At 36.5% G+C, this 27,349-nt stretch overlaps 1 protein-coding gene across 1 annotated transcript; it reads left to right on the top strand.

Moving 5' to 3' along the window:
• Positions 1–154: 154 nt before the first annotated feature.
• ARL5A (ADP ribosylation factor like GTPase 5A) lies at positions 155–27,349 on the top strand. Its single transcript, XM_042948765.1, has 6 exons — positions 155–505; positions 11,376–11,436; positions 12,119–12,266; positions 14,121–14,204; positions 19,747–19,898; positions 22,813–27,349. Exons 1-6 carry the CDS (start codon positions 460–462, stop codon positions 22,859–22,861), a joined length of 540 nt encoding a protein of 179 aa, XP_042804699.1. The 5' UTR covers positions 155–459; the 3' UTR covers positions 22,862–27,349.

Below are 27,349 nucleotides of genomic sequence, written 5' to 3'. Positions count from 1 at the left end.
CGGGCTCAGTCCCGCACGCTACAGGTCTTTCCGAAAAGCAAACGGAAGAGGGCCAAGCGGGCGCCCTTTCTCAGGCTCCGCCCCTCCGTCCGCGCGCCTGCGCCCTCAGGTCCCGTTCGTCCCGCCCCTCTCCTCCCCCGCCCGCGTGGTCGCCGCCACCGCAGCCGCCCGAGAGGAGCTGGGGGAGGACGGTGGCCCGCGAGGCTCGTCGCAGACAACGCGGCGGCGATGTCCGCGAGCCAGGCGAGTGCCGCGGCGGCAGCGGCGGGGCCTCGCACGCGGCAGGGCGGCCTGGGCTTCGGCCTCCCTCCGGTTCCCAGGAAGCGAGCTGGCGGCCAGCGCGGGACCAGCAGCAGCCGCAGAGGCGGAGGCACCGGCGCGTCTCTCTCCTCCCCTTCAGCCTGAGCCGGGGGAGGCCAGGCGGCCCGGGTGGCTGGAGGGGGGGTCCGCTGCCCAAGAATGGGAATTCTCTTCACCAGGATATGGAGACTGTTCAATCACCAGGGTGAGGGGTGCGGGCCGAGGGCTTAGGATTGGGGGAGAGGGTCGGCCCTGGCCGGGAGGGTGGGGGGGTGGGGGGTGGTCTCTGAATACTTCCGGAATGTGGGCGGTACGACTGCGCGCCGTCTCAGCTCTGGGTGCGGGCTGCGTTGATGCGGGTTCGGGGGGCTTTCAGTCTCCACTCCCGAGTTCGGGAATGGTTTTTTTCTTAAGGGACCTACTTGCGAAATCCATTCTGCAAATGCACCCATTGCTCCGATTTCGATTTGGAAAGGAAAAGGTTTCTTGCCCCACGTCCGGCGTCCCTTTGTAGGGCCTGGCCTATCTTGTGGCCCTTTTTCCTCCAGCAGTTGGGTTTGGACACCACATAGAAATGCTGGGGTCCTCTGGGATGAAGGTTATAGGTTATGGCCCGAGCCGCACCACTGAGCGATGGAGGGTTGCAGAATGCGGGAAACTTGAGGAATCGCTCTTGAGTTGTCCAGTACACCTCGGTTTATGAGCTCTCCCTGCACCTCCATGCCTCTCCTTGGGGAGACTAGTGCATCCCGAATGGCAATGGATCTCACTCCTTTTCCTATATTCATATTTGTGTTTAAGGTTAAGCTTAAGATCATTTTCCTGTTTGTGTTCCTTATTTAAGTGGAGGGTTTGGGGTTTTTTTGGCTGGATGAAAAGTGTTAAAGTGTTTCACTGAAAGCATGTGAAAACATGCCACACGAAACATTTGTTTATGTAGGTAACGAGCAAGTTACTACATACAGAATATATTATCACACAGGGATGCTTAAGTTCATCTGAACTCAAACATTGACTGGAAATGCATATCAGGTTTATTAAAATTTGTTACAAGATGAATGTCTAAAACTGAGGAAAGAGGATACAACTTTAACAAAACTCCATAGTCATTGAGATATACTATAGTTAGTGGTGCTCTTTTGTTCCTTTTTAACGCATGCTGGGTGATTTATCATTTCTGCTGTCAGTAACTTAGTTTGCTATTTTGTCTTGGGTAAGCTGGTGGTGGTGTCACATCCCAAAGTTTTCCAATAAAGACCTGAATGAGTGGTGGCATCTATTATGTACAACGTATCCCCACTTTCTCCTTCGTGATCCAGCCTCCTATAAGAAGATGATAGGAAGGGAGCAGAACTGGAACTTGCAATTGCTGTGTATCTTTAAAAAAATAAAATAAAATAAATGGTAGTGTAGATCACATGACACTCAGAAGAGCAATATTTAAAATGATTTTTCTGATATGGGAATTTTTCTTAAAATGGAGAAAACCAGTTCTAATCTGCCTGGTCTCTAGCTAGCTGTTTCTGTTGGGAGAGGGGAAGTGAGACATAGTCATTTAACCTCTTTGGGTCTAGATGTTCTCAATGTAGAACCCCAGGGATCTTGGGTGAGTGACTGTGGAGCCTACAGATACTGGAAAGGTAATCTCTAGGTCTCAAGAATAGGAACTAACATTGCTGTAAAATCGGTAGTGTTTCTAGTAGATAGGATCTATTCTAGTTTTTACCTCCATAATTTTTGTATTATTTTTAGCAAAGCTAGTATTTCAGCTCTGCTATGAAATTTATATTGCTTGTTGATTGAGCTCTAGTCCTGCAAGAAAAATGAGATATCTCCACTTCCTATTTTAAGTCAGTGATAAAATTATTTGTGTCTGTAACTTAAGAATGAATTACAGCTTTGCCAACAGCTACTTGCAAGTAGTAAACAATAAGGATGTTACTGCATCGTTGCTACTAAAAATTGCTAATAGTGGTGTTCTTGTTGCTTGTATTTTGTGGTAATTTTTGACTGGACACTTCTTTCAGTGTTGGGAAATTAATAGTAAGAGGAACTAATGAAGTTAAGTTTTAGAAATTTAGATGTCAAAATATTGTGAAAATGTGAATAAACTATTCTGCTAAATGATGTGGTTGTTAATCAGTAGGATCATATTTCAGAATATTCATTAAATCTAATGTCAGATTTTGATGCTTTTAAATTGGAGATATGATATATATGTCAGATAGATCTTGGATGCTTTATTTTACCTTCAGAAGGTACAGAACACAATCCTATGTTCTTTTCACATAAACTCTTGGAAGGAAAATTTTAGGGGATTACAGAATTGGCTGTGCTGAGGGAACTTCATGCCATATCTCTTTTTTTCTGAAACACCTTTAGAATTTTTTTTTTTTTTTTTTTTTTTTTTTCAGTTTAAGTTTAGCTTGGTTGAGTGCACAGTGAAAGCTAATTGCATACTTCTCAAACTTGAAAAACCAGAGGTTGCCTTTAGGTGATATTTAAATTCAATAGAATATAAATTTTGTCCTAAATGGTGTTTATACATTATTTAAAGAAAAAAAATGTTTCAACAGTTCTTTGTAGTTATTCTTTGTAGTTATTCCCCTCAAAAGAGGAAACTGATGTTCTGGTGGAGTGATTTTCCTGGGCCACACAACTGGTAAATGCCACGTTAAAACACTGAAGACATATGTTGTAGACACATGTCTTATTAAAGGAGAGATTGGCATAATTTTTTTCTTTGATTCCCCTCCCCCCATTTATTGTTTCTCAGTTACTAAGTTATAAGTCTTTGTAACAGTAGGACTTTGAAGAATTGTCATGAGTGTCTTTTAGTATAGAAGGGCTTGTGATCAGTGGTTTATTAAATATTTTTGAGCACCTGTTTGTGTCAGTTATTGTTGTAGGTGGTGGGAACAAAGCAGGGAACAAAACAGACAAATCTCCCTGCCTTTGTGGAGGGTTCATTCTAGTGTGGGGAGACAGGATATAAGCTAACTCCATCTCTAGAGATGAGATAATAATAGTTAACATTTGCTGACTTTTGCAAGGTTAGGTTCAACGCAGATTAGTTGATTTAGTCTTCACTTCAGTTGATTTACTCTTGACAACAACCCTAGGAGGAAGATTTCTCCCGAATTTATAGGGACAAAGAAACATTAAGTAACTTGCTTAAGGCACTACAGTTAAGAGACCTGGGATTTTAACCAGGGTCACCTATTGCCATAGTTAGTGCTCTTTAAAAAACAAATAAAAAAACTTTCTTTGTGTAAGAAGGATTCACGTTAGCTAAACGGAAGAACTTTGTCATTTATGTGAACTATGAATAAGTTGTGAAATTTCCTTATTGATAGCCTGTATTATTCTTCTGATTGGCTCTTAGGAAAGGAGTAAGTTATGAATGAATGCTGATGAAGCTGCCTGTGCTGCTGGAGCCTGGTGCTGGGAAGGCCACCCCTGCTGCTGTTGGGTTTTTTTGTATGGGAGTTCAGCTATGTAGAAGAGTAGAGTACATATGGAAGCTCAGTCAAAGAGATGGACTATGGCAATAAAATTTAGCTCCATAATCCTCGTTCTTGCATGCTCTGTGGATATGGAGCTGGATCCTTATATATTTTTCTTTTGCCAGCTGGCACAATATTAAGCTTTATCAGTAGACAAGGCATTGGAGGGACGTTGAATGAGGAAACAGTTTTTCTTCCTGGGTACAGTGTGCTTTTAGCAGGTTCTGTCCTGCTTTAGGAGGGTGAACCCCTTTTCTAGTGGCTGGCTCCTGCACTGCATAGTGGTTAGCAATCACCAGCTGTTTCTAGCACCCACTTCAGTTGATTTCATCGTGGAGGACCTCCAGCAAAATCTCTCTCAATGAAGTTTTCCCCAACACCCTAAAGGGAAGATTTCCAGCAAGATTCACTGGCAGATCCCCACAGCTACTTCTGTGCCGTTCAGTGAGCCACAACCAAGGCTTCCAATGAGGTCTGCATCTCAGTCCAGGGGGCTCTGGGGAAGCTCTGTCTAAGCCCCTAAGTGTAGTGGATTCTCCTTATATTTGTCAGTCCAATAGTCTAGCGTTATTTTTTATTAGCCAAGCCCTCATTACTTTGATCCCATTTAATAGTTTTTTCTTTCTTTTTTTTTTTTTTTTTTTTAATGTTTATTTGTTTTTGGGAGAGAGAGCGCGTGCGTGCGAGAGAGCACATGAGTGGGGGAAGGGCAGAGAGAGGGTGACACAGAATCCAAAGCAGGCTCCAGGCTCTGGGCTATCAGCACAGAGTCCGCCGCCTGGCCGAACTCACAAACCGTGAGATCATGACCTGAGCTGAAGTCAAGACGCTCAACCCACTGAGCCACCCAGGTGCTCCCTGCCCCAGTTGTTTTCTTTACACTAAACTTAGCAAGTTCAAATTATTGTGTGGTTTCTCTTTCCTGATTGCATTTCTGATTTTGCCATGTATAATCATCGCTTTTCATTCAACAACCTTAGTGTGAAAGAGGTGTTTTTTCCCTGAGACTTTACTACCATTGTTATAAATAGTAAGTTTATTTTCAAACTATTTTTTGTTAATGATGCTTCTAGATTTTGAAAATTGAACTTTTAATACAAAGTGACTTGATCAGATATTTCATGTCCAACCTTTATATCTTCCAGATCTGATTTATTTCTTCATTCATACTTTATTAAGCACCTGCTTTATTCCAGGTTCGGTGCTAGGGACTGGGAGAATGAATGATGGACAACATGACAGGTGGATTTTTTGCTCTATGTAAGATAGAGGTAGGGTTTTGTGTAGTGTAGAAATGAGATGATAATGAAGGGTCAGAATGACTCTCAATTTATCTGCCTTAGCATTTGTGTTTTTTGACTTTGGTATGATTCACAGAACTAGAAGTCCTCCAGGATGGCAGTGACATCTTTTCATTTAATTTGCTGACTGGTGGTTGGAGGAATATATATATAAATTGATTTTAGAACCTGGCAATGAATGGAGCTGATAGGCTGTCTGGGTGTGACAAAAGGAAATGAAGAGGGGAAACTAGGAGCATTTTCATGACAAAACAGTAAAGTATTGATTGGGAAACTGAAGCCTAAATGATAATTCCAAATTCTATCCAAGCATTGTAACCCTGTGTAGTTGTTTTGGCTTATCTGAATAAGAATGCTGTGGCATAGATACTCTAAAAGAAAAATCATGCTAAACACTAAACTCGTAATGAATCACATGAATCAAAGAATTGGAATAGCCAAAATTCTTACTGCATTTGCCCATAATAACCTTATCTTTTAGTATGCATGTTATGTTTTAGGTATTGTAGAATATTTGTTTTGGAGTGCCTTAGAACACTTTTGGGCTACAACTTTAGGTTTTGCATAGAATTCTGCTCCCATCTTGGTAATGGGAGGAACAGGCTGGGGTGGTGAAGGAGCCTAAGAATTTCCAAAGGAAGTTGATACAGTATTAGAAAGTCTGAATAATTTAACCCTATCATTGGTAGTAAACTGGCTTTTCACCATGAAGTTGCCACCTTTATCTTTGAGCCTATTACACAGTTATATCTTAATTTTGTAGTTCTCACTGTGGTCTATGTGCTATACCTTAGACTTAGGAAGCAGTTAAACAGCCATTGGTGCTTTATTGTAAAACACTTAAAAATTCCCCAGACAAATCTTGGGGAGGAGGGTGGATAGAAATTGGTGATGAATGTGGCTTGTAGGTGTTCGTGTGGGGTGAAAAGGTGAAGGTCTTCTGCATCATGGATTCCTCGTTGGAATGCCCTCCAAAGAGATCTTAGACTGCCCTATAGAACATGCAGCTCCTTGGAGATTTTCCAGGTGCCACACACATTTGATTGGAGTTTCTTTTTTTTTTTCTTCAAAATTTTTTTTACCAATTTAAAAACTTTATATTTTTAATTCCATTAGCTTGTATTCCCTTGATGGACTTTAGAAATTCTCTTATGTCTTAAGAATTTGGAGGCATGTTTGCATATTTATGCACTTGCAGGTGACAAAGGAATGTATTGAGGTTGTAAAATTAAATAGAAGAAGGAGGTTTCCAGTGCGGAAACCAGTGCTACATTACTTCCCCTCTCACCATCTTTGATGCTTTTGTCTCTTATTTTCCACCATGCCAGACAAGAATCCTCATCTTGTTACTATCCTCCGTGCCTTCTCTTCCCAGTATCCTTTTTTTTCCTAGGCACTACTGAAGACAGACTTATGGCAGTTTAAATATTTATCCACAACAGGATATGTTGTTATCTGATTCCATCTTATTGATTCTCTAGTTCATTCTATGCAGTGGTTGTAAAAATCACATCCTGTCCTCAGCAGGCAACTAACTTGTGTTATGAGAAGATGGAATCCTCTGGTATGAGCCTCTTCTGCCATGTGCTTTATCTCAGTTTATGTCTGTGTGTTATTGCACAGTGGGTTTTGTTCACAGCAATTTTACCTTGCTTATGTTCAGCTTGTGGTCAGGTATGATAAAGAATCTTTCTGTAGTATTTTTTTTGTCTAGTAGTCCTTCCTTATAGAAGTGGTAGAAAAGTACTATGGTTGGAATCAGGAAATAAGTCCTATGGGGCATGGCTAAAATAAGGAGACCGTTTTAAAAAACAAAGCTAGGTTAAGTTTTCACCTTAAAAGCTATCATTTTATTTTATTTTACTTTATTAAAAAATGTTTTTTTAGAAGTTTATTTTAGAGAGGGAGAGAGAGAATCTTAATCAGGCTCCATATTCAGTGTGGACCCTGATGCAGGGCTCAGTCCCACGACCCTGGGATCGTGATGTGAGCTGAAATCAAGAGTTAGATGCCTAATTGACTGAGTCACCCAGGTGCCCCAAAAGCTTTTTAGAAGTCTGGAGAGCTTTTCTACATATACGCCTGCTATTACTCAAAATATGTATTGAAACGCCTTTTATTTATTTATTATTACTATTTTTTAATGTTTATATTTGAGAAAGAGAGAGACAGAGTGGGAAGGAGAGAAGGAGAGAGAAGGAGAGACAGAATCCGGAGCAGGCTCTAGGCTCTGAGCCGTCAGCACAGAGCCAAACACAGGGCCTAAACTCTGAACTGTGGGATCATGACCTGAGCCCAAGTTGGACACTTAACCAACTGAGTGACCTGGGCACCCTATTATTTTTTTTAAGTTTATTTGTTTAGAGAACAAGGGAGAGAGAGAATCCCAAGCAGAGCCCAAAGTGAGGCTTGATCATGAGAGCATGACCTGAGCTGAAATCAAGAGTCAGACACTTAACCGACGCTTAACCAGGTGCCCCTAGAAACTCCTTTTAGAATTTTTTAGACAAATCTTTAAATCATTCTTATCATTTAGGGGTCACACTTCATTTAATGGAAAAAAGATAGCACTCATTTGAACCATCTTTTACTTTATGGCTGAGATAATACCAAGTGGCTCCCATCCCCCTTTAAATTCAAATTCATCTTCAGCTGTTAAGGGGTCTTCAGCTGTTAAGGGGTCTTCAGCTGTTAAGGGGCTCTGTGTGAATGCTCAAAACAGTGTACCACAGGCTCTGATAGCAGTTACAAATGAAATGTAGCAAAATACTTTGAAAAATGGAAGCATGGTTAGAATAAAACTCCAACCTCTTTAAGTGATGAAGGACTTTGTAACAGACAATGCTTTTTGTATTTGGGGTGTCTGTATGTGTTATTTGTACACACACACTTTTTTAAGTCAGTATATAGTTATTTGTCATAGATTCTTGCCTATATTTGTACTGTTTCTTTTTGCCCCTATTAATTTGATACTTTTTAGAATGATATTTCTCACATGGGTCAGATTAATTGTATTTTCTTCCTGAGTATTGGCCTAAAGTCTAGTCTGTCTTAGTCTAGTCTGTCTAAATTTAGTCCAGTGATACAGTGGAGGTTAGAAAATGATATTCCTGAAACTAAAAATAGTTGGCATTTTGAGAATGGTATTATTAAAAATTAGTATTCAAGTGGGAAGCTAAAAATTTTCATCCAAGCCAGAGATCACGGTATAGCCTGATGTGAATTCTGCTTAATTAAAATGTTTATAGGTGGTTGTAGTAATAGAAGTGAAGAAGAGATACACCATTAAAAGAAGAATGCTTATTCTGGGGGGCATAGAAAAATACAGAATTAGGCAGAATTGCCATGCATTTTAAAAACTTTCCAGGTAAAATGTACCTTCCTTCAAGAACTCTATAATCTGGCCCTGATGCAGGTATGGCCCTAATGTGAAGATGGATATATCCAGTCATTAAGCTTATAAAACACACCCTTTGGCGGGAGCCCATGTTCCCCAAATAATCTGACCACCCTATTACTTTTCCTTAGGGAGAGACTGCACTTGCCAGGTTAGTTTTGAACATTTGATCTCATTGTATGCTACTCATTTTGGCATTCTTGTGTATATGTCATTTCTGTGAGTTGCTTTCTCTGAGCCCTGTCTACTCTGAGATACTAGCAGGATTGAGTTTGTGGACCTGGGAGATGAAAGGCCATGCACTAGGTAAATTCACCAGAGAGAAACATCACTTGATGAGGCCTTTTGGTGGTCATTCAACTGAACTTGCCTTAGCAAGCCCTCTACATGTTATTAACCTTTTATTTAAAATAAGTATCATCTTTGTATTTGATCATTTTCTCAGTTCCTTTACCCTAGTCACCTTGAAAGATTAAATGTACTGGGCCCTGCATCTTTAAAATTGTTTTTAAGAACCTATAAGGGGGAAACATGATCATCTCCCTTTAGAACCCTAGTGGTCCTAAGCTGCCTGCCCTCTCTTCAGAGAAATGAGTGATTGGAGAAAATAGACTGTATTAAAATTTTCTATTTACTTGATCTTCCTATTTTTGTATAATAGGAATTCCCCTCTACGGTAAATGGCAACTATTGGAAAACTTATGCCATCTCATTGAAAAGGCTTTTTCTCAAAGATATCCTTACTGTGAGGTGTTACAATCCTCAACATCTATTATTTATAGAATGAATAGTAATTAATTCAACATTTGTTGAGTACCTTGTGCCAGGAAAAGTTGTAGTGACTGGGATTATAAAGATGATTGGCCTGGGATCTGTATGCATAAAGCATGCCTCATTGGGCTGAGAAGATTAGTTAGTGTATGTGTAAATAGTTAATGGTAAGTGCTAGATAGAGATATTGTGGAAAAGCATGAGAAAGTGATTTTGGGGGGGAAACTAAACTTAAAAGATTAGTAGGAATTCCCTAAATGGAGAATCGGAGAAGATAATTCTGGCTCAGGGTAAAACCGAGTAGAGGTAGAGAAATGTTTGCTGTAAAGACATGTGGCAGCTTATGTGGGGAGAATGGCTTGAATTTCAGCCTAGGTACCTGGTGGTAGTGGTGAGAGATAAAGCCGGAGCTTAGTCAGTTATGACTGTCTTTATTTACAAGGCTGAGAACTTGTGCCATGTCTTTCTGTCAAAATGGAGAGCCATCATTTCAATAAGAGTGGTGGTATCAGCTTTATAGTGTAGAACAATTACTGTAAAAACAGTGGGAAGGTGGATTGGAGACAGTCTACTTAGGGAAGGTTTTACAATAAGAAATGAGAAGGACTACAACTAGGACCGGTGAAAGGAGGCAGGTTCAGGATATATTTTTGAGGTGGAATCCATAGAACTTGGTGACAAATTAGTTGTTGGGGTTGAGGGAAACATTGAATAAGCTCCAGGGGCAACTGAATTTGTGGTAATGCCATTAAGCAAATTAGGTAGAATAGAATTAGAAAAAGGTTTGAATGTTGGGTTTGGGATATGTTGAGTGGCACTGTGTCTACTAGATAGGTTGGAGTTTAGGAGAGATTTGGGATTAGGAACAATCTTTCTTAGTGGTTGGCACTGCTCATGTGCTATCTTAATCATTATGCAACTCTGAAAGATAGGTATTGTTGTCCCTGTTTTATAGCGAGAAAACTTAGGGATTAGAGAAATAAGTCATTTGCCCAAGATCACATAATTGCATGTCTTTTTCCATAGTGCTTGTGTTATCTACCGCTGTGTAACAAACCGCTCCTAAATTTTGTGACTTAAAGCAATAATTTATCATTTATCTGTCATGGTTCTGTGATTTGACTGAGCTCAGCTAGGAAGTTCTAGCTTGGGATTCTCATTTGGTTGTAGTTAACAGCTAGAACTAGAGTCATCTATAGCTTGACCTGGCTACATATCCAAGATGGCTTCTTTATTTGTGTGTCTGGCATCTCATCTGGAATGGCTAGAACAGCTGGGGCAACCATGTGGTGATCTCTCTCCACAGGGTCAAGCCACATGATCAGCTTAGGCTTTCTGACTTACGTATATAGTGGTTTGGGGGATAGTAGGACTTGTTACATGGTGTCCAGTTTACTCCAAGGGTAGTTGTCCAAGAGAGCCAGGCAGCTGCAAGGTTTGTAATGGTCTAGGCTTGAAGTCACACAGCATCACTTCTGCTATATTCTTTTGGTTAAAAGTGAGTCACAGGACCAGCTCAGATTCACATGGAATCAGGGAAGGGAGGAGACTATACAGACACCGTCTTTGGAAATGAGCTTCTTCCACATACTATCTTTGGAATAGTTTTTAGATAGCATAGAACTAGATAGGCCCTAAGAGTGCCTGCTAAATAAAATGTGAAGAGAATGGAAGAAGACAGCCTTGGGTAACATGAATGTTTTTGAAGGAAGACCCAAGGAAGAGGAATCTGTGGTAAAAAATCTATATATATCAAGAGAGAGTGGAAGAGAACTTGGAGAAAGTGGTGTCATAGAAGCCAAGGGATAGGGAGTCACTGCCACCATAGCCATACATCCTTAGATTTGGTTAGAACAAATTCTAACCTTAGAATTTGGTTAGATTTGGTGTTAGAACAATTCTGTGGCCTAAATGTACTCAGTTTATGGTTATCTATGATGGGACCTGGCCTTCCGCTACCAGATTTAAAGGCTGACCTTTTTTTCTAATTTACCCCACCCCACTATGTGCCCAGTTGATGCCTAAAATTCACGGTTAGAACTTAAATGGCCTATTTTTGTTTTTAATTAATAAATGATTAATGTTTTTTTTTTATTTCAGAGCACAAAGTTATCATTGTTGGGCTGGATAATGCAGGGAAAACTACGATCCTTTACCAGTTGTAAGTATTAACTAGTTTAAAATTTTTATTTTATCATTCATAATTATTTTTTCTGCCTGGGTAATATTTGATTAGCAAAAGCAATAAAAAGTTATATGCACCTAAAATATTCTGTAAGAAGTCAGGTTGACTATAAACCAGGAGCCAGATTTAAGCAACTGTTGTAGGACAGCTAGAAATTTATATGATGTAGAGCATGTTGTTCAGTTTTTTTACTTATAGAAAGTAGAGAAATATTGTTTATATAGTTTCTGGGACTCAATCTAGAGTATTCCAGATCGTCCACTACCTAGTTCCATCCTGTTTAAACCCTTACCTCACTCCTTTTTTTTTTTTTTTTTTTTTTTTAGAAAAAGAGGGCGCAAGTGAATGAAGGACAGAGACAGAGAAGTGGGGTTCACCTGAAGTGGAGCTCATGCTCCCCCCAAAGCAGGGCATGTGCTCACCCGGTGTGAGACTCAAGCTCATGATCTATGAGGTCATGACCTGAGCCAAAGTCAGATGCGTAAGGACTGAGCCACCCAGATGCCCCAACCCTTACCTTACTCTTCTGAGATAGTGGGAAAGGGCCATTTGGATATAAAATATGAAAACTCATGCTGATTTATCCTTTGATTGCAAAATGCTCAAACAATCTAGCTTCCCTGCTAATTGTAATATATTTGAACTTTTTTTTTTCTAGTTCTATGAATGAAGTTGTACATACATCACCTACAATTGGAAGTAATGTAGAAGAAATAGTGATTAATAATACACGTTTCTTAATGTGGGATATTGGTGGTCAAGAATCTCTTCGTTCTTCCTGGAACACTTACTATACTAACACAGAGGTAATGTTTCTTAATATACTAAAACTTCTAAGAACAGAATGCTTGGGAAATATCTTCTAGATGTGAACTCTTATAATTAATCTTTTTGAAATATCCCAATATGTTAATAAAAGTAGAATTTAAACATGATAGAATCTTTGATTCCCTGTTTCAGGGTCATTGTTCTGTATATCCACTCTCATTGAACCTGTCTATAGGGAGAATTGGAATGAAGGGGTGATTGATTAGTCTGATTATGTATGGATCCCAGAACTCATCTTAAATAGTTGTTTTTACAGTAAGTTCAATCTCACACTTTGTCATTTTATTTCTCTCTTAGTATTTATTTTTGTCTGCATACAGAAAATCCTAGTTAAATGAGAGGGTTCTGGAGGCTTGAATCCTGGCCAGACCTTTACTATGTATGTTCTTTTATGCAGCACAATTGCACATGAAATAATTCTTCTTTTGGTTATAAAGCAATTTGGACATAAATCATATGTTTTTATTTATATGTTATTTCCCAAGAGGCAATTCAGACCTATGACATTTGAGACCTTTATTGTATAGACCTTGTAAATTGAAAGTTCAATTTACTGTGACAGTTGTTTTTGTAGTACTGATTATAAAACTCCAAATGTATATAAAGATGCATATTGTATCATTAAGACACTATTAATTGTCTCTAATGACCTGATCCCCTAACACTTTGCTAAGCATTTGATCATGTATTTTGGAGAAGGAAAGGTATATATGGTTAGTATTTCTGTGTATAATGCTGCAAGTATCAAATTTATGACAACATCTTAAAAATTAATGGTTTTATTAAAATGCCTTAGAATAGGATGGGTCTTAGGTGAGTGTCAAGTGAGAGAAGAGGTAAAGTAGCAGTTCTCTTAGCCATCTGCCGTATGGTTAATGACATCTGATAAATAGAAAAGACTCTGAAAATTAACAGTGGTTTATCTGGAAATGGAAAGCTGGTTTTAAAAAATCCATAGTGCTTGTTCTTTATAAGCAGAGTTAACCTGGGCATCACCAGTGCGGTCATAAAGTGACTGTTTCGGGTTCTGCTTCCATGGTGGTTCTTGGTACTCGTGCAGGTGAAGAAGAGGTACAGTGTAGCTCAGTCCTCCTTGGCTCCTTCACAGGTCTCACTACATCTTCTGACCCTAGTCTCATCATTAGTTCAAGAAAGAGTTGTGCTTGCAGGCAGCAGGTACCATTTACATAAACAAGAGAAGCATGGATTTAAATAGATGTATTCTTTCATTTGTTGATTTTTAAAAGTTGATTTAACTGTCACATTACTCCTGTATCATGCCCTTTTAGAGTTTCAGATCGATATTAATAAATAATATCTGTAGAAATATATAAAATCTAGGATTATAATGTATTCTTTTTCATATTTTTTTCTCAGTAAGATTTTTTTATTAAAGTCTAATTAGCGTACAACATTATATTAGCTTCACTGTATTTTTTTCATATTGACTGTGGTGCACATAGTTGGATACAAGCTCATTACCATTCAAGACATTAATTTAGAAACAAACATGTATATTGGTTAGAATACTAACGGAGTAGTATTAATGGAGTAGAATATTAACGGAGTAGTAGAACTAACATTCTAATAGTGTTAGCATTGTATTCTTTTTTCTCCTATTTTCTCTTAAAAATTAGCAAATGATATTTGAATAGAAATGGATCAAACCTTCAGGCTTCACAATGTATATAGAAGGTATCTCTGGTTTTCCAGTAATACCATACCATGAGGCTCTAATTTCTTGGTATTTGTGGTCTGTAAATCAATTAAGTACTTTATAAATTTTATGAATATTGAATTGTGTAATCACTATTTTTTTGTAATTATTTTAGTTTGTAATTGTTGTTGTGGACAGTACAGACAGAGAAAGAATTTCTGTAACTAGAGAAGAACTCTATAAAATGTTAGCCCATGAGGTAAGTAGAATTCTGGCATTATGTGTGTGTGTGTGATATTGCTATCACATTTGTTCTTTCTACTTTCTTGTTACGATATTACTTCAAATATTTATTTATTTGTTACTTATTATTTTTAAAATAATATTACTTATTAATATTACTTACTAATTTTTTTAAAAAAAGTTTTTTAAGTAAGCTCTACGCCCAGTATGGGGCTTGAATTCATGATCCTGAGATCAAGAATTACATGCTTGTATTGACTAAACCAGCCAAGCACCCGTACTTCAGATTTAAATACGGGCTTAAATCGGTTGGCCATTCTGCTTTACCAGTTTGACACTTCCCAAATTGGAAGTGTATCTGGAAACAACAGAAAGATTGTGGAGTCAGTTATAGATTTCTATTTCTTTTATCCTAGATTAATTTGGTCTAGAAGTTTTCCTGGGTGAAAAGACCTAAATTGGCTTTCATTTTGCCTTTTATAACAATAATTATATAGACGGTTATCACTAGAAATGAGATTTTAAGGTCTCATGGACATTTAGTAAGGCTTGATTATAACTCAGTTATCAGACTAATACTTAAATGTTGTCGCTCTTATGTTTCTCTGATATTGTCCCTTTGAGTAAACAAACAAAACTACGTGACTAGCCACATTTTCTTAGTCTTTGAGAATTATTATAGGTAGCATGATTTAAAAATGAAATAAACTAAACAATATAGTTAATAATAATAAGTTGTAAAATCATATAATATTTACTGTAGTAGCAGTTGATTTTTTTGTGTGCCTTTTATTGCAGATATTACACTCTTTTTTTCATGTTTATTTATATTTGAGAGAGAGACAGAGTGCAAGTGGGGGAGATGGCAAGAGAGAGAGGGAGTCACAGAATCTGAAGCAGGCTCCAGGCTCTGAGCTGTTAGTACAGATCCTGATGCAGGGCTTGAATTCACAGACTGAGATCATGACCTGAGCTGAAGTTGGCCGCTTAACCGACTGAGCCACCCAGGAACCCAACAGATATTACATTCTTAACTCATATTTATAGACAGAAATAGAAAAATTAATGTTTAGATTTATATGTGTAACTGTTAATTTTAGTGGAATTTTAACAAAGCTTAAAAATGGTGTATCTGTACGGAAGTTTTATGTTAATTTTAATATTGATTTGATGATTTGCTTTTGAGATTTGCATTAGGAATTTTGGAATGTTTCTGGCATCCGGTCAAGATGTAAGGACACCTAATAAAGTGGTTGTATAAATTGAAGTTCTGTTTTCCATGTGGTGATCACGCCCACCAAGATGCACCTTCTCCTGTCTTGGATTCATTCTGGCAGCTTTGTGAAACCCCGTGGGTTTTTAAAAAAGATAATACCTGTTGCTATTCATGCATTTAACGAGTTTTGATTCTAGTTTGGGAAACAAAAAATAAACTATAAAAAAGGTAGAAAACTAAGGATTTTCTTTTTTTTTTAATTTTCCTTTTGTATTTTACACCAAGGAGTTATTGTTGTTTGAAGAGTTAGGAAAAAGAAAAAGAAGACACAACTGTATTTGTATCTTGAGTATGTTTTTTACACTCTTAACAGATAGTCTTCTTCTTTGATCCTTGTTCTAATTGGCCAATATATAGCAGGATCAAAGAGCTCAGTAGTAGGACTCAAAGTCATTGAATTTTACTAGCTGGGGACATTAAATTGAGCTGGTCACTTCCTCTCTTGTGGATGTTACTCATCTGTAATGGATGAGTACACTGAGGTCCTGAAAATTTATTTGACTTGACCAGATTTTTAAGAGCCAGGATTTGAACTTAAATATTCTCATTATTCAGACTCTTTGCTAAGAAGAAAAAAAGACAGAAATAAGGCCTAGTTGGAAAGTGAAAGAGACTGAATGGGGAGAGTGCCAGAGAAGAAAGGAATTACAGATGAAGTTGGGAGCTGGATTAAACCAATTAATAGGGTCAGGAAGAGCCAAATAGGCAGAAATCTGAAAAGGGGCGAATGGATCAAAGAATGAGAATGTGTGAGTGAAAGACAAATTTTGACATGGGGTTAGTCAGATGTTTCATATATATCATAGCAACCAACAAAATCTTTTTACCATCACTAATGATGCTTTACCTGTATTACTGAATACAAAACTATAAAACTATAAAAAGATTTTAAATATTTCCGAAAGCTTCATCTTAAATGAAGTGCAAAACTTTGAAGCTCATGAATTTTAAAATCATTCCAAACACAAAAGGGTAGATGACGTTTTATTTGGAGTAACTCAACTTCTAGGAATTATCTTTGCAAATGAAGCTTGGAGAAACATATTGACAACTGCATAAGGCATATGGAAGATGCTAAATAAATATGTCTTGCGTGTGCAGCAATTATTCATCTTCTTCACTAAATGAAAAAATATTTTTAGACTCTTAACAACAATCTGTAACAGGTAGCAGAAAGTTTTTCAAAGTTTAAAATGGCTAATAGATAAAAATCACCACTGTTCACCTTGTACTTTGACCTCTTGCTAAGTCCAGTTGATGAACAGCTTTAATCCAATATATCTCTTTTCTGTTAGCAAAATGTATAATTGATCCTGAAGTTACTTAATAAAAACAGTAAAGGAAGATTTTCTTCTCTTCCTAAATACTGCTTAAAAAATAGGGAAAATAGCTGTTTGTTTGTTTTTTTAAAACAAGAAACCTGGGACACCTGGGTGGTTCAGTCATTTAAGATTCCTGGTTTCAGCTCAGGTCATAACCTCACAGTTCATGGGTTCAAGCCCTGCTTCGGGCTCTGCACTGTCAGCGCAGGGCCTGCTTGGGAATCTCTCTCCCTCTCTCTCTACCTGTCCCCACTTGCTTGTGCACACATGCACATGCGCTCTCTCTCTCAAAATAAATTAATAAACTTAAAAGAAAATGAAAAAAAAACAAGAACCCCAAATAAAAAAATTTGAACCTATGAAATCTAGAAAAATTATATTCAATATGGGTTTTACTTTGAAATCTTTCAATAGAATGGCTTTATTTTTTGTTTTCCAATTTTTAGTCCAGGGGCTTCTTCGAATAATTTCATCACTAAGAGTGATGAGTATAGATTATATACAAATAAAATAGCATAAACTATGTGTTTTAACTTGTGCCAGGCATTTCTAATGTCAGAAATGTGCTCTTTGAACATGCCAGCATTAGCAATCCTGACCTATATAAGATTTCAGCATATACTAGCAAGAGGTATTGAAACCTGGGAGATAGGAAGATAGGAATTACATTCCATGGAAAGTCCATCTACTCAGTGATCCAGCCACATATCAACTATTGATAAGTATGCTATTTTCCATTTAGGGTAGGAGAAAAAGTACTTGATCCTTGATAATGAATATAATAGATACCCTGGTTATAGCCCATCCCTTCAACTTTTTGCCTTGTTTATAAGACAGGTGAACTGAACATAGGTGAAATAAATTGAACATAAAATCTTAAAACTTAACATTCTAGAGTATCCTTTTCTGACCCTGTTCTTCAGGTAACTGTCATTAACCATGGTAGTAGCATAGCTGCCATCCTGGAGAGGGCGCTGTAGCTAAAAGTCTGTCTTGATTGTTGTATAAAACGTTTTGCATGACTCCTTTTAACAAATAAGAAATTTACTATTTATATTTTTTATTGACATCATAAATAAAATCATATATAAATTGTTGAAACTATGTTCTCATAAGAGTAAAATAATGTGGAGCAATGTCAATTTGTATCTACTAAAGACTTTCTTATTTCAGACACAGATACACACGATTGAAATAAAAATATCCTATAAAGATGTCATTCTGCACAGTTGAGAAAACTTGCAAGCACAGCACCAAACCTTAGTTTTCTCAGTATCTCTCCATATGTGTGTGTGTGTGTGTGTGTGTGTGTGTGTGTGCGCGCGCGCACGTGTATCTATACACACACATATATATGAGTGCATCTATCATGGGTTCTTAATCTAGGATCCATGAATGGACTTTAGAGTATCTATTAACACCCTAAAATTACATATAAACTTTTTTTTGCGTATATACATATATACATTTTTATGAGGAAAAGGTCCATGACTTTCAGCAGATTATCAAAGAAGTTTCCATCTTTAAAAATGGGAGAGGGGAGGGTAGGATAGAGCAAAAGGCGATGACTAACCATTGGCCTGCTTTGTGAATAAAACATTAGACCAGTCAGTTTGGGGTATGCACAAAGATAAAGGTGATCCACATTTTCAGGACAGTAAGCGAACTAACATTTACTGAACTGTTACCTGAAGCCAGGTACTGAACTGAGTGTTTTTCATGTAGTAGTTCATTCATTCAAACTATATCTGCAGGAGGTAGGTGATAGTCTCAGAATTTTATAGATGAGGTGCAGCAGGTATAGTGGGAAGATCTCAGCTCAAACCTGGTTCTGTCATTGAGTAGCTGTATAACCTTGTATGAGTTACTTACTGCTGAGTTTTAGTTTCCTTATCTATAAAATGGGAATAGTAAGGCCTACCTTACAGGAATCCTGTGAGTATTAAAAGAGATTTTATTTGGAAAATGGTTAACATAATGGGTGTCTTGCTCAGATTAGATACTCAATAAATGTTATTAAGAACAAATTCAGAAAGATTAAAGAATTTGCTTCAGAGGCAGAACATAGAAGTGGTAGAACTTACTGTCTAATTGGGAAATTTGATAAGTTTAATGCCAGTCCAAAATGGCCGTATTGATGGGGCGCCTGGGTGGCGCAGTCGGTTAAGCGTCCGACTTCAGCCAGGTCACGATCTCGCGGTCCATGAGTTCGAGCCCCACGTCAGGCTCTGGGCTGATGGCTCGGAGCCTGGAGCCTGTTTCTGATTCTGTGTCTCCCTCTCTCTCTGCCCCTCCCCCGTTCATGCTCTGTCTCTCTCTGTCCCAAAAATAAATAAAAAACGTTGAAAAAAAAAATTAAAAAAAAAATAAAATAAAATAAAAATAAAAAAAACAAAATGGCCGTATTGACTATTCAAATCTAAGGAATCTACATGGACAAAGAGGAGCTAGGTCTCAGAAGAATAGGATTGGTTTAGGATAGCACTTCTCAACTGAGAATTAAGCTCTAAGGCCCTAAGGCGTACATGGTGTGTTTCCTAGGCACCTAGAAGGTACTAGCTTTAGGTATGGGTACCTAAAGAATAGATAGGGGTAAAATTTTGAAAAGTTCTTGAGTGCCAGGCTAAAGAGTAGCTCTTGGCCATGGAAACCTAGTTTTGGATTAGGGGAAGGGGTAAATATGTATTTGAAGTCATGACTATTGTTAAATATAGCAGTTGGGTCCATAAAAAATGTAATTTAGGGCTATAAGAAATACGTAAATCCATACAAATACAGATGTGTTTATTTAAAATGTGCTTAGTTTTAAGTTTGCCATCTATCAGCATCAGAGCCGTGAGATGCTTTTATGTCAGGTAGTCGAATTCTAGGTTAAAAGATTGTCAAAAGTATTTGTTTAAGTTGGAAAATCTGTGAATAAAAATGCACTGGCCTTTTTACAGTTTTATTTGCTTTTATAGGACCTAAGAAAAGCTGGATTGCTGATTTTTGCTAATAAGCAAGATGTTAAAGAATGCATGACTGTAGCAGAAATCTCCCAGTTTTTGAAATTAACTTCTATTAAAGATCACCAGTGGCATATCCAAGCATGCTGTGCTCTTACTGGCGAGGGGTAAGAGGTCTTTTAGAAAACATGTATTTAGTTTACAAACATGTATTTTTTCTTAAAGTCAATAAATATTTAAGGCTACCATGTATAAAACAACGTAAGGGATAATCTGTATCTATAATTAGAGTTTTACCTTGGTTCTATAAATAAAACCTGTAACATACACGTAATACATATGAACATACCGAACAAATCCATGTGAACATGTAGTTGATAGAGTTGCTGTAGGGGTTCAGGGAAATGGAAGTGTGAAGGAGAGCTGGACAAGTCAGGAAACTGTTCGTGCACTGATGGTGGGATTTAACACTAGCAAGTCTGTGTCTCCAGTGCTTTTCATAGGGTGTATCATGTATCAGGTGTATCATTTATTCCTCATAACAATCTGGTGGACCAAGTGTCTTTAGTTTGCGTTTTATCCATAAAGAAGCTGAACTAGAAAAGGGTTCAAATGTAAGACTAATTTGGGAGTACTCATTTTGCCACCAGTGTTGTCAAGAGGAGGTCGCTGCACTTAAAAAAAAAAAAAAGTTAGAATTGGAGAGAGTGTGACATGAAGGTTCCTGGTTTGGGAAGGAAAGGTAGGTGCCTACAGTAGAATTTTGCTCTAGTCTAATGCCCAGACCTGAAAGGATTTCAAGAAAGATGTAGTTGTCAGCATTGTCAAATGTAAGGTCAAGGATCAGGAGGATGGAGAGAATGCTATTAGGAGAGATGGAATAAAGGAGGTTAGAAATAGGATAAAGAGCTAGAAAGATGAGCAAATTAAGATTTTTGGTGTAGTTGTTTTTCCAAAATGTGGTGGATCTGTATATATTTAAAAGCAGTGAAAAATAAATTGGAGATGAAGATTCTAATTAGAGGTCTTACATTTGAAGTTGAGGTTCTTCAGGTACTTGGAAAGGGCAGAAGCTCGGGGCAGAGATAAGATAGCTTCAGTAATCCATTATATTGGTTCACCCTTCACCTTGGTCTTGTGAGGAAGAGAATTTCTCTCACTTCAGCTAACTCATCTGTGTCTGCCTCAAGCTTCTGCTCTTAACCTAACATCAGAAGAACCTCAACCCCAAATTTGAGACCTCTATTTAGAATCCCTCATGTATGTATTTAAAAGCAGAGAAAAAAAGAATTAAATGGAGCTGAAGCTGAATCTTAGTGAACTAGAAGGCAGTATTACCTGATGACAGACATTTGATAGAGCATAATTAGAACCTTAAGAAAGCAAATATATGCATTTTAAAAAGTCACAAATAATACCAATTGTCCACATCCTCATTTAGGTAAAAAAAATACCTTATCCATTGCATATTTCTTTGTCAAATAATTTAATACATGTTAAGATACATTTATAGTTATAGATATATCTTTATACATTGTCTTTGTCTACCAAAGGTCTTTAAGCAAAAGCACTGATTTTAATAAATTTGACAGCAAAGAAGATCATCTAGAATTGGTAGATGATTGACTTACATACTTTGAGTAATTGTGTGGAAAATACATCATTAGTTAGGATGGATATGAACCCTGGCAATTTCATTCTGAAAAGAGGAAATCAATGAATGATCGTATATCTTTTCAATTTTTGGGTTTATGGGGGTTTCCCTTTGCAGTAGTTATCAAGTGGAAATGTTTGGTTTGGGTGAAAATGTTTCCCTTCTGCAGTCTAGCCACCTTGATCTAAATTCTTGGTTTTAGTATTGGTTGGCATTTTGACCCCCACCTCTGCCATTTGCTAGCATCTTTTAAGCCTGGATTCCCTCTTGTAGTATGGGAAGGGTTCTGGTCTCAACATTGTAAAGATTAAGATAATGGATATTAAATGCTTAGAATGGTTTCTAGTTTGCTATTAGGTAACTTCTGTTCATTTAACAGTTTGGAGTTAATCTGTTTGCTTATTTTTTGTACCATTTCCTGTTAGTAGTTTAAAAGTAAGGAATCTGGTAATAGGAGGGAAAGTATGGGCCAACACCGAAATAACCATTTTTTTTTAACCTCATTGTGATTTCTTCTTTTTTTTCTTCTTTTATAATATTAGATTCGTACTTCCACAAAAATCTGGGTTGTGGTGTTTTTCAATTAAGTGCGGTAGCATGGTTTCTCATACCTATCAAACGTCCTCATAGATAATTATATAACAGTCTTTAACAGTCTTTCTTCTTGTTATAATATAATTTTACTCTTGGTAAACATTTAGTTTGTTATATCATAGTGAACATTTCTTTCTGTATTTTGCATTGCGTTCAATTACACCTTATTCAACAGTAATTAGTATTAGTGATGAGAGACTTTATTTCCTTCAAATTTTTTAAATATACAGATGTAATATACATATTGCAAATATACTTTGTTTTAGCAGCTCAGCTACATATTTAGTTTAGTATCCTGCCACTTTTACCTCATTTATATCGTGAGCATTTTATCACACTGTAATAAAGTCTTCAAAAGGAAGTTTTTAATATTTCATCATATGAATGTTCTATAATTTAATTTTCTCTATTTCTAAGTAGTTAAATTTTACCTTTACCCATTAAAAATGCTTTGAACAGTCTTATACATCAACCTGTCCTTGTGTCTGATGTTTTTTTTAGAATATATTTCTAGAAGTAGAAAAAAGGTAGAGTATTGATATTTTAAATATTTCTGATACACATTGCTAAATTATTTTCTGTGGATATTCATTGTATAATTACTCAGCTCCTTTTATGTGTCAGACAGTGTCCTAGGCACTAGAGACAAAAAAGAACCAAAAAAAGCATGGATGTGTGTATGAGAGTATGGCTTCACCACAGTAACACCAACATTGGGTATTAATGATTTTTTTAATCATTGTTGTTTAGGTAAATGAAAAATGGTATCTTCTTTTAGTTTGTTCATAGTTTTTTAGTTGAATTTAATCAAGTGATTTTTATATTCTTTATAGATTATGCCAAGGACTTGAATGGATGATGTCACGACTTAAGATTAGATGATCTCTACTGACCTCTTCTCATAGACTTTGTATAAACGAAGTGCTGGACTTTATCTGAAAGCTGCAAAAATTCATGGTTTAGATATATTTATAATAAACTGATTTAAACTTTTTCTATAAGAAGAATAATTAAGACCACTTATTTGAGAACAAAGATGAAGTCTCATTTTCCAATCTGCTTTCTCATTAGTCCCTTCCAAAGCAAGGTCTTTAAAGCTGTGATTGCCATTTTTCTCATAATGAATCCTCTCAGGACATTGTGTAGCCTGTGGTAAGTACAAAGGGAGAAGGAGACATTTTTAACTTTAAGAGCTTTATTGTCAGTATAAGCCTCCCTAGTTGAATGTTGTTCTCTTCTTGTTCCATTAAGTCAGAATACAAATCAGCACAGATATTCAGTTTCCAATATTTTAAAATGTAAGGTTACTTATGAAAAGTATTTTGCATAAGGTTGTGTATCTATTGTGTATATACCTCAAGTTCAAGTTTATGGCTTTGATTTATGTTCTAAAGAAAAGCAAATAACACAAAAGGTAATACTATCCTTAGTTATAACCGTAATGAGATGAGTACTGGCAGTGGTGTTAAGTGCCATTTTGTGCTTTCCCTTGTGTTCTCTGTATTGTACTAACCAACCCCCAAAATCATTGAACTGCTCTGAAAAAAAAAGAAAGAACGAACGAAAAAGAAAGAAAAGGAGAAAGCTCGACACTTTGTACCTATTTTTTTGTTGTTCAAATTACATACATGAAAATATGTAATCTGAATGGAGTACCTGCAAATTTTTGGCTTAGTGTTACGAATGGACAGAATTTCACATTGAGCAATCCTTGTTCCCTTTGTTGGATCTATGCCATCTGAATTACTGAGAAAAATGTTAATCCATTAATCAGTCAATCATTAATTATTAAAATTATCAAGTGATTTTTTCCCACATTAATTGGAAGCTATTGTGTAAAATATGCCTACCCAGAGAAGTATCATCCTATAAATATATAAAATAATTTACCTAGAGTCTTCTTAGGTATTGAATTATACAAGCATTTAGAGTGAGTTTGAGATGAAAAGTACTTATTTTCTAAGCAACAAAGGTTATTTCTTAATTTGAAAATTTCTTATTTCTGGAGTTGGGATAGTTTGAGATTTTTTTGTTTCTACACTTTTTTCTTTTTCACTTCTTACTAACTAACGTGAATGCATCGACAGCTATAAAACAATTTTTTTAATGCTTTTAAGAGTTTGGTTTAAAAAGTCGATCAACACATGATAAATTATTTTTACAAAGAAGTAACTTGGCCCCAAATATCTTATGTTTGGTTAGGGTATTTTGTTTTTCACTGAAAATGGAAAGATATGAAGGTTGAAGGTATTTTTATTGTAATTGTAAACAGACTTATCCTAAATGTGTTCACACATATTTTTGGGTACTCTCTTTGTATTCATGCCCTGAAAATCTGAAGGCTGATCCAAAGTGGCATGTTTTAGAATATTCAGGAAGAGAAGTAACTACCTTTAATATGAGCCTTTTGGATTTCACGCAGATTTTGATGAGGAGTAATAGTATATACTACAAGCATTGACAAAACTTTGAGTTTCTTTCTGTAAAATATAATATACTCAGTAGCTAAATCCAAGTCAGGCATGGGAGATCAGTGTTTAACAGTGGATGTTTTGTGTTTTATATTTATATTATAATGTTCATAATGCAAGTATAACATTTTAATATTTGTCAACTTGCTTTTACAAAAGTAAATTCTAAATTACTAAGCTTTATTTGTTCATATGTTCTCATACTTTTCAAATCACTATTAGGAATCACTTGTTTTATATTAAAAACTCCCTTAAAAACCCAAGTCCATTTTGCAGATGTTGCATTTTCATCTGAGATATTCTGTAAAGTAGTCCAGCAAATCTACATCTTTTACCCTATTTATCTTTTAATTTGAATTTTCATGGGTTAGTCTTGTGGGTTGCTGCCATGTGAATTCAGCAGTATACCAGCACATTCCCTTGTTGACAAGCTGTTGGCTAAAATTTATTCTTAATTGGATGTTTAAAGCATGGACTGCATTGTTACAGTTGGTTTAGTGTAGTAGGTTATTGACATGGCATCATGGGAATGCATGAAGTCTTACACCACATTTATGAAACATTATTTTTTGTGACATTCTACCTTTCTAGGCCAAGCATTAGAAATAAGGTTGTACCTGTATGCTTGTACATAAAACCAAAATTACAATGAGGAAAAAATTTTAATTCATGTATAAATATACATCAAGATAATTTTAACAGTATTCTTTCCAAATATGATGACGAGCCTTATGAATAGTTATATTGGCAATTTATATGTAGTTTAAGTAGAATTAAGTGAAGGGCAATGCTTTTGGTTTTTAATATGCTACTTTTGGGAGTAAACAATCATCTTATTTAGAGTCATTGTGCTTACCTCTGAAAAGAACAAAGCCTCATACCCCTGTACATGTGGCTGGATTAAATATCCCGTGTTTGATATTAATTTTGAAAGTCATACAGTTATTCTTGATATCTTGGTAAAAGTAACCATATGCTATAAGCATTTAAATGTGTTTAATTTTGTGATAATAGCATTTATAAAGTATATCTTACACATTATATTGAGGAGTCTCGTTTGAAAATTTTCAGTTCTTTCTAACTTCTTTGGCTCTCATGATGGGCAAAGAATATAGTGAAGGCAGGTGGTTTGGGGGACAGGGGGAAGTGGGTATGGAATATGACATTTTGCCTTAAGAATAAAGTGCTTTAGCACTGCTGGCTGGCATTTTTAATGCAGATAGATAAAGTGATTATAGAAGTGTGGCATGAGATGGAAGAGTGTTGTTTCTGGCCTTTACGAAGTGCCTAGTAGGTAGTTAACAGAAAATACAGGGAGCTTGAGGAAAGGCAGGAAGTCCCTGAGATGTTCTTTTCTTTATTGTCTGAGTGTATAGAATTAAGATGCCTGGAAATGGGATTTTATTGTCCTCTCTCATAGGCACTTTACATTTCTTGCTGTGACTACAGCAACCACATACAGTACAGACAACCTCAAAATCTGTTTATATTAATGTAAATAGAAAACCTATAGACAGCTTTCTAGTTTTCTCTGCAGGCATTTTTGGGAATATATCTGTAATGTGTTCTACTTTGTATATAGAGGATAGCAGCACATTCCAGATTATCCTGTGGACTTTGGGGTCATCTTCTCTCAATTGCCCAGTTATATCTTGGCATCAGTCCCTCTTTCAAGGCTGGGTAGAGGCAAGGTTTCTTTGCATGACTTAGTAACCCCTCCCAGATGTCCAAATGTACTCTAAAACTTCCTGCTTCAGGATCAGCTTTCTCATAGCTCAGCCATCCCTTGCTCTCCTGTATCTTCATTCACAATCAGTGAAGGTATGTTACTCAGTCTTGGAGGTATTCTAAACTTTGCCTTACAGCCATTGTTCCCCAAACCACCAGTTTCTAAGTAGGTTCTCTAGTTCTTGGCTGTGTCCCCACTACTGGGTTTATGTATTGATTTGTACTTTGCTCATTAAGAGTGTATTGTCAGGGTTGTGGGGTATATCAGAAGATTGGCTTGCTGTATATACAGCAAATAAAAGCCAGTAGTAAAATCCTTCATACTGTATTTAACATTTTAATGTTTCTTAATTTTAGCTTCATATGCTGAAAAGCAGATTCAGAAAGATAACAGAACTACCTAGACTTTGCCAGCTCCTTAAGCTGCTAGTTACGCATGGAAGGGATTACATTATGTGCATGTTATCTTCCCATTACCAAAAATCGATTACATTTTGGAGGATACCCATAAAACTATTTGAGTTAGAAAAAGATGCCAAACCATATATATATGTAGTATTTAACTTGAAGATCTCCTTAAAACCATAGCTCACATTCTGTTTTTTTCCTCATGTTTACTTAAAGAACACAGATAAACATTAGATGTCTAAAAGAATTAGTAATGAGAAGCCTATCTTTACAAAATAAACCTGTTGAAATGGACTTTAGAAGACATCAAAATCATCAATCATAATATGTTGATTCTGTATAGATATAGACACAGTATAGAAAATACTAATTTAAAGTTCTACCTATATAAAAGTAGAACTTGTATTATCATGCTTCCTCAAAGAATATATGAGTTTTAAGACCATATCAGTGAAGTAAAGGAAGGAGAGTTTTAAAACTTTCGATGCTAAAAAATGGCTGTTTCTATTAAATCCTAAAATGGTGTGTGGAATTGTGAAGAAATTATAACAGGATACAGTTGGGTTGCTTATGCAATTTTTTAAATCAATTGTCTAATTGTTGTTGTATTGTTCTAAAAATTAAAGTTTATGGTCTTGCCTATTAGATATCCTGTTTTTTGAAAGAAGATGCCCATAGTCTGTACCCAAGAAGTGCCTAAAATTGATTTGTGTGGGTTTTTAAGTCTGTCTAATAAATTATATGTGTTTTCTATGGTATTATA

This window comes from Panthera leo, chromosome C1 (genome assembly GCF_018350215.1).
Source record: "Panthera leo isolate Ple1 chromosome C1, P.leo_Ple1_pat1.1, whole genome shotgun sequence".
In the NCBI taxonomy this organism is placed as follows: domain Eukaryota; kingdom Metazoa; phylum Chordata; class Mammalia; order Carnivora; family Felidae; genus Panthera; species Panthera leo.
The sequence above is the reverse complement of the archived record's forward strand: the minus strand, read 5'-3'. Positions and strand labels throughout refer to the sequence as shown.

Excerpts from the sequence above, each read along its gene's own strand:
- ARL5A (XM_042948765.1), top strand. The coding sequence starts at position 460 with ATGGGAATTCTCTTCACCAGGATATGGAGACTGTTCAATCACCAGG. Across the intron at positions 11,437-12,118 it reads ACTACGATCCTTTACCAGTT|TTCTATGAATGAAGTTGTAC; the intron begins GTAAGTATTAAC and ends TTTTTTTTCTAG. Across the intron at positions 14,205-19,746 it reads ATAAAATGTTAGCCCATGAG|GACCTAAGAAAAGCTGGATT; the intron begins GTAAGTAGAATT and ends TTGCTTTTATAG.